The sequence below is a fragment of the Schistocerca gregaria genome, chromosome 4, assembly GCF_023897955.1.
Source record: "Schistocerca gregaria isolate iqSchGreg1 chromosome 4, iqSchGreg1.2, whole genome shotgun sequence".
Taxonomy (NCBI): Eukaryota; Metazoa; Arthropoda; class Insecta; order Orthoptera; family Acrididae; genus Schistocerca; species Schistocerca gregaria.
In genome coordinates this window covers 442,255,598-442,268,829 of record NC_064923.1, presented here as the reverse complement: position 1 = coordinate 442,268,829, position 13,232 = coordinate 442,255,598, and the positions used below count along the sequence as shown (strand labels likewise).

Sequence of the window (13,232 nt, the reverse complement as noted above, 5' to 3'; positions counted from 1 at the left end):
GTGTGTGTACACCTGTCCTTTTTTCACCCCCAAGGTAAGTCTTTCCGCTCCCGGGATTGGAATGACTCCTTACCCTCTCCCTTAAAACCCACATCCTTTCATCTTTCCCTCTCCTTCCCTCTTTCCTGAAGAAGCAACCATCGGATTACGAAAGCTAGTAATTCTGTGTGTGTGTTTGTGTGTTTTTTTCATTGTGCCTGTCTGCCGGCGCTTTCCCGCTTGGTAAGTCTTGGAATCTTTGTTTTTAATATATTTTTCCCAAAACACACAAACACACACACAGAATTTCGAGCTTTCGCAACCGGCGGCTGCTTCGCCAGCAAAGAGGGAAGGAAAAGGAAAGATGAAAGGATGTGGGTTTTAAGGGAGATGGTAAGGAGTCATTCCAATCCCGGGAGCGGAAAGACTTACCTTAGGGGGAAAAAAGGATAGGTATATACTCGCGCGCGCCCACACACACACCCACACACACACACACACACACACACACACACACACACACACACACACCCATACATACACAGACACAAGCAGACATATTTAAAGGCAAAGAGTGAGGGCAGAAATGTAAGTCGAGGCGGAAGTGTGGAGGCAAAGACGTTGTTGAAAGACAGGTGAGGTATGAGTGGCGGCAATTTGAAATTAGCGGAGATTGAGGCCTGGTGGATAACGAGAAGAGAGGATATATTGAAGGGCAAGTTCCCAACTCCAGAGTTCGGATAGGTTGGTGTTGGTGGGAAGTATCTAGATAACCCGGACGGTGTAACACTGTGCCAAGATGTGCTGGCCGTGCACCAAGGCATGTTTAGCCACAGGGTGATCCTCATTACCAACAAACACTGTTTACCTGTGTCCATTCATGCGAATGGACAGTTTGTTGCTGGTCATTCCCACATAGAAAGCGTCACAGTGCAGGCAGGTCAGTTGGTAAATCACGTGGGTGCTTTCACACGTGGCTCTGCTTTTGATCGTGTACACCTTCCGGGTTACAGGACTGGAGTAGGTGGTGGTGGAAGGGTGCATAGGACAGGTTTTACACCGATGGCGGTTGCAAGGGTAGGAGCCAGAGGGTAGAGAAGGTTGTTTGGGGATTTCATAGGGATGAACCAAGAGGTTACGAAGGTTAGGTGCACGGCGGAAAGACACTCTTGGTGGAGTGGGGAGGATTTCATGAAGGATGGATCTCATTTCGGGGCAGGATTTTAGGAAGTCGTATCCCTGCTGGAGAGCCACATCCAGAATCTTATCTTGTCCCGGGATGTATCCTGTCACAAGTGGGGCACTTTTAGGGTTCTTCTGTGAGAGGTTCTGGGTTTGAGGGGATGAGGAAGTGGCTCTGGTTATTTGCTTCTGTACTAGGTCGGGAGGGTAGTTGCGAGATGCGAAAGCTGTTTTCAGGTTGTTGGTGTAATGGTTCAGGGATTCAGGACTGGAGCAGATTCGTTTGCCACGAAGGCCTAGGCTGTAGGGAAGGGACCGTTTGATATGGAATGGGTGGCAGCTGTCATAATGGAGGTACTGTTGCTTGTTGGTGGGTTTGATGTGGACGGATGTCTGAAGCTGGCCATTGGACAGATGGAGGTCAACGTCAAGGAAAGTGGCATGGGATTTTGAGTAGGACCAAGTGAATCGGATGGAACCAAAGGAGTTGAGGTTGGAGAGGAAATTCAGGAGTTGTTCTTCACTGTGAGTCCAGATCATGAAGATGTCGTCAATAAATCGGTACCAAACTTTGGGTTGGCAGGCTTGGGTAACCAAGAAGGCTTCCTCTAAGCAACCCATAAATAGGTTGGACATTTTTTAGAATTTTTTTTCGAAGAATTTTTTTCGAAATTTTCCTTTATTTCCCCACCCTTTAACGTGTTTTGGAGACAACACAACTACCTAACCTTTGCTCCCATTGTTGTTCACCAACCTAAGTTCAGCACAGGATCAACATACCTCATCTCAAACCAACACTTTTTCGACTTTTTTCACACCTTTATCTCTCCCTATATATATATTTCTATTTATTTTCACTTTAACCTCAGATCACTATTTCCACCTTCTAATACCATGTCAACCTCACAACATCCCTACAATGACCCCATTAAATTTTATTTACATTCCCTCCGCAAACATGCCTTCACCCTAGCCAGATTACGCTCCGATATTTTATTTACTCAGGCTTGTCTGACATTTGGCACTACCCCCAAAGGCTTCACACTTAAAGTTCCCATCTCTGGCTGCAATCCTTCTTTCCATCAGTCCTTATACCAGTTCCAAACTACACAATTCATAGCCCTCACCCTCCTAATCCTTCACCTATACATCGACTCGGCCAATGAACACACCCGTCAACTCCTATCCCAAATCAAAGTCCTCAATCTTTCCTCTCCCACATCCACACCGGCTGTTCATAGCATCCTCCTACAGGCCAACCACAAATTAGAACAGCATGCCACCCTCCACCTTAAAAAACTATCCAATCTCCTGGTTTCCCACCTCTGGAAAGGCAACTCACTCACCCTCCACAACCTTTCCAACAAACCTCAACCTCCTCTCATTGCACACAGACCCAGTCTCTCCCACCTACTCAATCTCCCACTTCCAGCTCCACTCCCCCCAACGCCTCAAAATTCTAGTCAACACAGTCTGGAACCACAACATCCCAATTCAGTAGTTAACCTTTCCTCCAAACCCCTCTCCCAATCCGAAACCTCTGTCCTATCCAAAGGCCTCACCTTCAGCCCCACTCCCAGGTTCAACCAAACTGCCCTTGTCAAAGATTTACTGTCCTACACTCGTAATTTCTGCTGGAAATATCACTTTGCCACAAAGAAAAATAATCCTGATCCCACTCCTAATGATCCAACTCCCCAAGACACTATCCAAATTGAACCCTGCCTGGAACAGTTCCGTCCTCCATCACAGCGGGACCCACCTCCTCTTCCTCAAAATCACCCTCTCCAAACCTTCCAGGAATTTCTCACTTCCAGCCTTGCCTCTCAATCTTTCTTGAAAAACCTTAATCCTACTCCCAACATCACCACAGCCGAAGCCCAGGCTATCCGTGATCTGAAAGCTGACCGATCCATCATCATTCTTCCGGCTGACAAGGGTTCCACGACCGTGGTACTTGATCGTCGGGAGTATCTGGCTGAGGGACTGCGTCAGCTTTCAGACGACTCTACATACAAAGTTTGCCAAGGTAATCCCATTCCTGATGTCCAGGCGGAGCTTCAAGGAATCCTCAGAACCTTAGGCCCCCTACTAAACCTTTCACCTGACTCCATCAAACTCCTGACCCCACCAACACCTCGCACTCCTACCTTCTACCTACTTCCTAAAATTCACAAACCCAAACATCCCGGCCGCCCCATTGTAGCTGGTTACCAAGCCCCCACAGAACTCTGCCTACGTAGATCAACACCTTCAACCCATTACATGCAGTCTCCCATCCTCCATCAAAGACACCAACCACTTTCTCGAACGCCTGGAATCCTTACCCAGTCTGTTATCCCCGGAAACCATCCGTGTAACCATTGGTGCCACTTCCCTATACACAAATATCCCGCACGTCCAGGGCCTCGCTGCAGTGGAGCATTTCATTTCATGCCGATCACCTGCCACCCTACCTAAAACCTCTTTCCTCGTCACCTTAGCCAGCTTCATCCTGACCCACGACTTCTTCACTTTTGAAGGCCAGACATACCAACAATTAAAGGGAACAGCCATGGGTACCAGGATGGCCCCCTCGTATGCCAACCTATTTATGGGTCGCTTAGAGGAAACCTTCTTGGTTATCCAAGCCTGCCAACCCAAAGTTTGGTACAGATTTATTGACGACATCTTCATGATCTGGACTCACAGTGAAGAACAACTCCTGAATTTCCTCTCCAACCTCAACTCCTTTGGTTCCATCCGATTCATCTGGTCCTACTCAAAATCCCATGCCACTTTCCTTGACGTTGACCTCCATCTGTCCAATGGCCAGCTTCAGACATCCGTCCACATCAAACCCACCAACAAGCAACAGTACCTCCATTATGACAGCTGCCACCCATTCCATATCAAACGGTCCCTTCCCTACAGCCTAGGCCTTCGTGGCAAACGAATCTGCTCCAGTCCTGAATCCCTGAACCATTACACCAACAACCTGAAAACAGCTTTCGCATCTCACAACTACCCTCCCGACCTAGTACAGAAGCAAATAACCAGAGCCACTTCCTCATCCCCTCAAACCCAGAACCTCTCACAGAAAAACCCTAAAAGTGCCCCACTTGTGACAGGATACTTCCCGGGACTGGATCAGACTCTGAATGTGGCTCTCCAGCAGGGATACGACTTCCTAAAATCCTGCCCCGAAATGAGATCCATCCTTCATGAAATCCTCCCCACTTCACCAAGAATGTCTTTCCGCCGTCCACCTAACCTTCGTAACCTCATGGTTCATCCCTATGAAATTCCCAAACCACCTTCCCTACCCTCTGACTCCTACCCTTGTAACCGCCCTCGGTGTAAAACCTGTCCTATGCACCCTCCCACCACCACCTACTCCAGTCCTGTAACCCGGAAGGTGTACATGATCAAAAGCAGAGCCACGTGTGAAAGCACCCACGTGATTTACCAACTGACCTGCCTACACTGTGACATTTTCTATGTGGGAATGACTAGCAACAAACTGTCCATTCGCATGAATGGACACAGGCAAACAGTGTTTGCTGGTAATGAGGATCACCCTGTGGCTAAACATGCCTTGGTGCACGGCCAGCACATCTTGGCACAGTGTTACACCGTCCGGGTTATCTGGATACTTCCCACCAACACCAACCTATCCGAACTCCGGAGTTGGGAACTTGCCCTTCAGTATATCCTCTCTTCTCGATATCCGCCAGGCCTCAACCTCCGCTAATTTCAAGTTGCCGCCGCTCATACCTCACCTGTCTTTCAACAACTTCTTTGCCTCTACTTTCACCTCGACTGACATCTCTGCCCGAAGTCTTTGCCTTTACAAATGTCTGCTTGTGTCTGTGTATGTGCGGATGGATATGTGTGTGTGTGTGCGCGAGTGTACACCTGTCCTTTTTTCCCCCTAAGGTAAGTCTTTCCACTCCCGGGACTGGAGTGACGCCTTACTCTCTCCCTTAAAACCGACATTCTTTGGTCTTTCCCTCTCCTTCCCTCTTTCCTGAAGAAGCAACCGCCGGTTGCGGAAGCTAGAAATTCTGTGTGTGTGTTTGTGTGTTTTATTTATTGTGCCTGTCTACCGGCGCTTTCCCGCTTGGTAAGTTTTGGAATCTTTGTTTTTAATATATTTTTCCCATGTGCAAGTTTCTTTCTATTGGAATGACTCCTTAACCTCTCCCTTAAAACCCACATCCTTTCATGTTTCCTTTTATTCCCTATTTTCCTGACGAAGCAGCCGCAGGTTGCGAAAGCTCTTAATTCTGTGTGTGTGTTTGTGTGTTTTATTTATTGTGCCTATCTACCGCCGCTTTCCCGCGCGGGAAAGTGCCGGCAGACAGGCACAATGAACAAAACACACAAACACACACACAGAATTACTAGCTTTCACAACCAATGGTTGCTTCTTCAGGAAATAGGGAAGGGGAGGGAAAGACGAAGGGATGTGGGTTTTAAGGGAGAGGGTAATATATATATATAAATATAAAGATGATGTGACTTACCAAATGAGTGTAAAACAGCTATGTTACTAGCGGCAATCTATGCAAGGTTGTGGTGTAGTGTAGTTGTCACACCAGTGCTCTGCTACTGTTGCAATGTGCAGTAAGTGCATGTTCCACCAGCTAAGAGTGTCAGCTTTGTTTTTGTGCTCCTTTACTCTGTCTAGTGGAAGACTAAATTTTCAGAAGGTGTAAAATAAAATATTCCATATGATCATTCGATATACGAGCAGCTGTCAATCAATGAACAATGAAATGTGTGTTGCATTTGTAATGGCAAATGAAAACTCAGTCTGTGATGTGCAGTGAAGAGATTGAATAAATTTACTAGAATATTATGAAAGAACAACAAACTACCGTAATCAGTTTTGCTGTTGCCTAAAGTGTAGCTGTTGTTGTTGTTGGCTACTAGAATCAGCAATGTTTTTGTTGACATTTGAAGGCAGTGAGCTATATGTGCATATCTTTTTTTCCCTCTTATATGAATTCCTGTATTCCACCAGACAGGTTAGGGAATTCTTAGTAAAGCCGAGCAGCACAACTATAAAATATTGTTATAATGGAAGTCATGTTTTATATTGTACTCGTTTGAGGCCCAAATAACTATCATTGGCAACCTCAGAGGATTAATTTCTTTGTCCAATGAGTGCAATACTCTTCTGTGCAAAAGGAATTCTTCTGGATTAAATTGCAGTCCTGTGTTGTTGCAGACCTGTAAATTCCACGTGAGATGTGGAATTATATGACAGCTCTTCATTATTGTATTCCAGTCATTCAATAATATTCTTCCATTTTGTTGATTGATTTTGTGATATTTGGCCAATCTATAAAAAACATAGACCTCTTTATCACATACAAATTGTCTGTATTTGTCTGCTGTCACATACTGTTAACCAGATTTTGAGGAGGTTGTTGTACTGTGGCCTAATTTTCATCAAACGCTTTCTATATTATTGTTGTGTAGTTTGTTTATCTTACAAAGACTCCGTATATATTAATTCCATCTTGCAGCCTTCCGTTCTTGCCATCTGAGGTCTTAATGTTTGTAATTTTTTATTTTTTTCTCCAAACGTTTCTTTAATTTCATTTGTGCATGGCAACAACCCTTTACCCCAGTGATTCCAGCTTTACCATTTTGCAACTCGGTCAATGTCATTTTTAGATGTTGTGCCAATCATGATGTGTTGTCTGGAGACCTGTATCATAAATATGAGAGAAGAGAGTTTGATATGGGCATGTGAAAATAAGTTCCTTAAGTCGCCTCTAAAAAAAATCAGAAGAGTCAGGAACAAAAATGTAAGGAGGGAACTGCAGATATCTTTGACCATTGGCAAAAGAATGAGTGCAGCTAGATTGAACTACTGAAGTGAATACACACAACTCAAACTCCATGTCAATATTTAGAGATGGAAGTACCAGGAACAAGACCCATTGGATGGCCTAGGAAGAGATGTACAGACCAGGTTAAAAGGATCTCAGGAGGATAAGTGTAATGTAGGATGCAGGGGGGAGAGAAATCCAGGACAGAAATTGGGGGAGGCATGTCGTTCATAGGAAAGAAATTATGATGAAGATGATGGTGCATTCCCATTTGCCTGCTTCATGTAAAGTATTTTTATATTTTCTCCTCTGTCAATTAAATTCAGTACCTCAAATGATGTCCAAGAATTTCTACACGTCCTTATGTAATTGCCTGCTTGAGACTCGGCTGCCTTTCGTATTGCATCTCCCAAAGCTATCCATTCATTTTCTACTGTATTCCCTTCCTCTAAGCTAATCCTTGCATACTGCTTCATTTGAAACTCTGCACAACCAGTGATTCTCTCAATTTATCTACGTCCCATATCCTTAAATTCCTGACTTTCTGCCGTTCTTTAATTTCAATCTGCAGTTCATAACCAATGAATTACGGTTGTAGTCCATGTCTACCCTTGTAAATGCTTTGCAGTCTAAAATCTGGCTTCTGCATCTCTGTCTTATGATTATGTAACTGTTTGAAACCTCCGGGTGTCTCCAGGTCTTTTCCACATTCAAAACTTTCGTTCTTGGTTCTTAAAACAACTGTTGGTAGTTATTTAACTGAGCTTGTGCAAAATTCTGCCTGGCAGATTTCTCTTTTATTTGTCTCCCACAGTCCAAGTTTTCATATTAGTTTTCCTTCTTTACACTTTCTTACTGTTGAATTCTAGCCTCCCACCAGATTTAAAATTTCTTATCCTGTGTCAGTCTGAATATTTTTTTTATAACATTGTACATTCTTTCAACTTCTTCATCATCTGCAAAGCTAGTCTGCATATAAGCTTAGACACCTGTATTCTTGTTAACATTGTATCTGTCTTGTTTTTCCTGATGACGAACTACTTCTGTGTATTCCCCACCACGTGGAGCTGGTCTTAGCCTTCAGGCTTATATGTAAACTCATTGCTGCTGCATTGTATACTTATGGCCATGAAGTGCAATGAGGTAGGAGATGGTAATAAACAACGGTCACAATGAGCCCTCGTTGCACTCGCAAGACTTAGGAGACATGGACACTCTGCTGCCATTTGTCATGGTACTGTGACAATGAAGTTGCACATTCATTAAGTGTTAGCAGATGAAATGTATGTTCTACAGGATAGACCGATAATAATTCGGAATAGCTCCAGCTGGGATAGTTTCAGGCTACTAGTTTAATTTTATTTCAAATTTGCGTCATTTCATGTTAGATGAACAAGGTGCCCAAGACAAAAGTTATGAAGTTTCCTAAAGTTCCGCTTATTTGCTCTGATGACAATGTCAAATAAAAGTGCTTAAGTTTTATTTTCACACCTGTTATAATCTCTGAGGAGTGGTCGATTGAAATGATACAACCTGAAAATTCTTTCGTTAAATAAGAAATATCATTCACACTATTCCTAAAAATTATTTTCCATTTTAATTTCTTGTGACTGTGGCCTGTTGTGATATTCCTGAATCTTTGTTTGTGATGTAGCTTTTAACTTTATTTGGAATCTAGATAAATTAAATCAGATAATGAGCAGAAGAAATGGAACAGTTTGTACACTTCTAATCTACCATTCTTCAAAAATTAAAAAAAAAGGGTATGAAAATAAAACTTAAGCACTCTTATTTGACATGGTTATCAGACTAAATGAGGGAAAATTCAGGACACTTCATAACTTTGTCTTGGGCACATCGATTATCTAACAAGAAATGACACAAATTTGAAATTAAATTAAATTAGTGGCTTGAAACTATCGCAGCTGGGACTATTCAGAATTATTTTGGGTCTGTCCAGTAGAATGTGCATTTCATCTGCTAACACTTACAGAAGGTGCTCCTTCGTTGTCACAGCACTAAGACAAATGGCACTCAAGTGTCTACATGTCTCACAAGTCTCACGAGCACAGTGAGATTTCGCAGGTTCACTGCGACCATTGTCTATCAGCAGCTCCTACCTCATTGCACCTCCCAGCTGCAAGTATGCGACACAGCAGCTACGAGCTTACAAGTGAGCCTGAAGGCTAAGATGACCAACTCTACAAGATGGAGATTATCATCAGAAAAAAAACCAATTCTGGTGTCCTACATTTTGAAGTATTGGGGGTTAGATAGGTAACTGAGACATCCGGCCAGGTCAACTAAAAATTAAATAGAGGCTATGCAGGAGTATGTTTCGTAAAGAATAAGAAAATAAAAATGCTGGTAGGTTACTGTGAATATGTGTACCCTCAACAGCTGTCATATTAGCAGACCGAGTGCGCTCTAGAGCCTGAAACAAGCACAAACTTCAAGCCTGAATTATGAACCGGTGTACACACAAAATTAAACAGTGCAAAATCCAGGATGGAATGTAACAATATTATAAAAAGGAAAGTTGCTACTCACCATATAGCAGAGATGCTGAGTTGCAGATAGGCATAACAAAAGACTGTCACAATATAAGCTTTCGGCCAATAAGGTTTTTGTCGGAAATAGATGACACACACACACATACACACATGCACGCAAACACAATTCACTTGCACATGATTGCAGCCTCTGACAGCTGAAGCCACACTGTGTGTGTGTGTGTGTGTGTGTGTGTGTGTGTGTGTGTGTGTGTGTGTGTGTGTGTGTCACCTATTTTTGACAAAGATCTTGCTGGCTGAAAGCTTATATTGTGACAGTCCTTTGTTGTACCCATCTGCATCTCAGCATCTCCACTGAATGGTGAGTAACAATTTTCCTTTTCATAATATTGGTACACATAAAATTAATAGTTGCCAGTGCACTAACTAAAAGGCCTTATAATCTTTCAGAAATGTTAAATTTCATATACTAAAATCTATATGTCACCGATGAACACTGCTTAATCGTTATGTCGCAGTGCCTAATGTGTTGTCTCCAATGTTTCCCCCTTCATCTTTACCTACCCTCAGGATCATTTTCGTCCTGTGGCCTTATGGATCTTGCTCTTTCTTCTCAACTTTCCCCAACGTATCCCTCTTGCCTCACCAGTTAATGAACTATTGTTTCCAAGAGCTAGTTAGTGTGTGACTTTTTCTCTTGTATGTGTCTATCAGCAGTTCTATACATTTTGCCTCCTGAAAGTAAGTACTGACTAACAATTATGTCCCGTAATATATTTGTTTTCTTGATAGAATTTTCCTTTGATACAGCAATGTAGCTAACATCTTCATATTTAGCCCACTAAAATTGTACATTTGTTCTGCAGCTCTACAATTATTGGTGAAAGCATTTGTCGATTGCTGGAGTTTCTTGGTCATGATGTGCTCCGCATCAATCATATTGGGGACTGGGGAACACAGTTTGGTATGCTTATTGCTCACCTCCAAGAGAAGTTCCCAGACTATCAAACAAATGTCCCACCCATATCTGACCTTCAGGTAACTGTTTTATTTATATGTGGATTGTGGATACATTGGATTTATTATATGTAAAAATCTGTTCTTCTAATAACATTGAGAAAACTTATATGTGACACACACACACACACACACACACACACACACACACACACAAAATTACATTTAGTATGAAGTTACTTGCTGTAAACAAAAATTGTAGATTTCTTTTGTTTTATGCAGATAGGTAGATGTTACAAATATGCTGCATTTTCCTAGGAAAGTTGACAATTAAGACATGCAGTAACTTGTACACCCCCTCTCCACACTCATTTTAAAAGAGCTCATAGAAATGTAATAGCTAGACTACAGTTCTGTTTATGTTTTTGACCTCCATGTTGTTTTTCATTGTAGTTGAAGTAGATATTTTTATTTAGAACATTCTTCAAACTGATTTGTCAGTGCCTGTATATTAAGCAAACTTAGTATATGTTACACAAAAGTCACTGAATAAGAGTAGTGTCAAGGAATGCAGGCATTTCAGTGAAAATTCTTGTATGGAGGAGTGACACTCCTTCTAAAATTTACTCTTATCAGTGCATATTTCTTATGTACAATCATGGTAAAAATAAAAGTAAAATAAACCTACGGAACTTCTGGAAGATTAAAACTGTTTGCTGAACCAAGAATTGAGCTCGGGAACTTTGCCTTTTGCGGGCAAGTGCTCTACCGACTCAGCTTCGATTCAGCCAGTGTCTTGTCTCCTACCTTCCAAACTTCACAGAAGCTCTCCTGCGAAACTTGCAGAACCATCACTCGTGGAAGAAGGAGATTGTGGAGCCATGGTTTTGCCACAGCCTGGGGGATGTTTCTAGAATGAAATGTTCACTCTGCAGTGGAGTGTATGCTGATATGAAACTTCTGGCAGATTAAAATTATGTACTGAATGCTAGTTCTGCAACTTTCGCCGGAGTGCTTATGTGAAGTTTGAAAATTTCAAGGCGAGATACTGGCACAATTGAAGCTTTTAGGACGGGTTGTAAGTCACGTTTGGGTAGCTCAATTGGTAGAGCACTTGCCCACAAAAGGCAAAGTTCCCGAATTCGAGTCTCGGTCTGGCTCACAGTTTTAATATTCCAGGAAGTTCCATATCAGCACACACTCTCTTGCAGAGTGAAAATTTCATTCCGGAAACATTCCCCAGGCTTTGGCAAAGCCATGTCTCCACCATATCCTTTCTTCCAGGAGTGCTAGTTCTGCAAGTTTTGCAAGAGAGCTTCTGTGAAGTTTGGAATGTAGGAGACGAGATACTGGCGGAAATGAAGCTGTGAGGATGGGTTGTGAGTTGTGCTTGGGTGACTCAGTCGGTAGAGCACTTGCCTGTGAAATGCAAAGTTCCTGAGTTCAAGTCTCTGTCTGGCACACAGTTTTAATCTGTCAGGAAGTTTCATGTCAGTACAAACATTGCTGCAGAGTGAAATTTTCTAAAATAAACCTAATTTAACACCAATTTTGGAAACTAGGCTGTTAGGGCATGGACCTGTATGTCAGTAAACTGACAGGAGTCTAAATTCACAATATAAAGCTGATAAAAGTAAATTGGGGAAATAACATTTTGAACCTCTAGTTTCTGGATATTTTTAGCAGTTCCTTTATTGTTGAAAGGAGTGGAAGGGAAGAATTAGGAAAGAGAGAAGAAAGGTGTATATATGTTTGTGAGAAAGAAATTCTAATCCAAATCTTGTATAGGGAAGGAGACAGGATGCTAGAAAGGATGTGAAGTACCAGGAACCTACAACAGTTGGAGTTTAAATTCAGAACCCCTAATAAACACATCAGAAGTCGCCGGTTCAATCCTGTGTCCGGCCGTCCTGATTTAGGTTTTCCGTGGTTTCTCTAAATCACTCCCAGGCAAATGCTGGAATGGTTCCTTTGAAAGGGCATGGCCGACTTCCTTCCCCATCCTTCCCTAATCCGATGAGACCGATGACCTCACTGTTTGGTCTCTTCCCCCAAAGAATCCAATCCAATCCTAATAAACAACTGCAAACTGACAGTATGTCAAAGATTAATCTAAAAGTTCAAAGAAAACACATGGTATGTACAAAAATACGAAAAAAGTAAAGAAATAACATGACATAGTGAACCATCAGAATACCGATCCATCCACCACATGCAGTGTTTGTACCAATCACATAAGAAGTAGAAGGCTCAGCTATAATTTTTTTAGTGTTTGAATGTTGTATTTTGAGGTGAATTAGGGACTTCTCATGTTATTTTATGCTTTTGTGTTGTATGGTTGAATATAACCACAGCTTGAGCAAGAAAATCTCCGAAGCATGCATAGTTTTTGGTCTCCATACTGTGGAGGTTTAAGATACTTAGTGATCGGAACTAACATAGGCATTGCAGTATGTTACAGATTGGTGCATCACTATAACCAAGACTTTGGGTGGTGAGAGGGAGGGGAGGGGGGAACACAATACAACACCCTAGACAGAAGTTTATGTACAATATCTGCTTTCCATTTCATAATAGCATTGCCTTGATATGGCAGTTCACAATACACAAGTTATAGTACAATAACTGTGAAATATGAAAATTCCATAACCATTAATCTGACATTTCTTGTCATTTTATTACAACAAATAATACCAATTATGAAGCATTTGTAAGAGATCCTCAATGTGTTGATGCTGTATTCATAGGTTGTAAGTTATAATATAAAGCCCACCAA

The 13,232-nt window shown here is 42.2% G+C and overlaps 1 protein-coding gene across 3 annotated transcripts in view; it reads left to right on the top strand.

Annotated features, from left to right (window-relative positions):
* LOC126365812 (arginine--tRNA ligase, cytoplasmic) overlaps positions 1-13,232 on the top strand; it is a 141,410-nt gene that overhangs the window by 47,779 nt on the left and 80,399 nt on the right. For all 3 annotated transcript variants that reach the window (XM_050008403.1, XM_050008402.1, XM_050008404.1), the window contains one exon: positions 10,366-10,537. In XM_050008403.1, the coding sequence (XP_049864360.1) occupies positions 10,366-10,537 (172 nt within the window). The remainder of the gene's footprint in view (positions 1-10,365; positions 10,538-13,232) is intronic.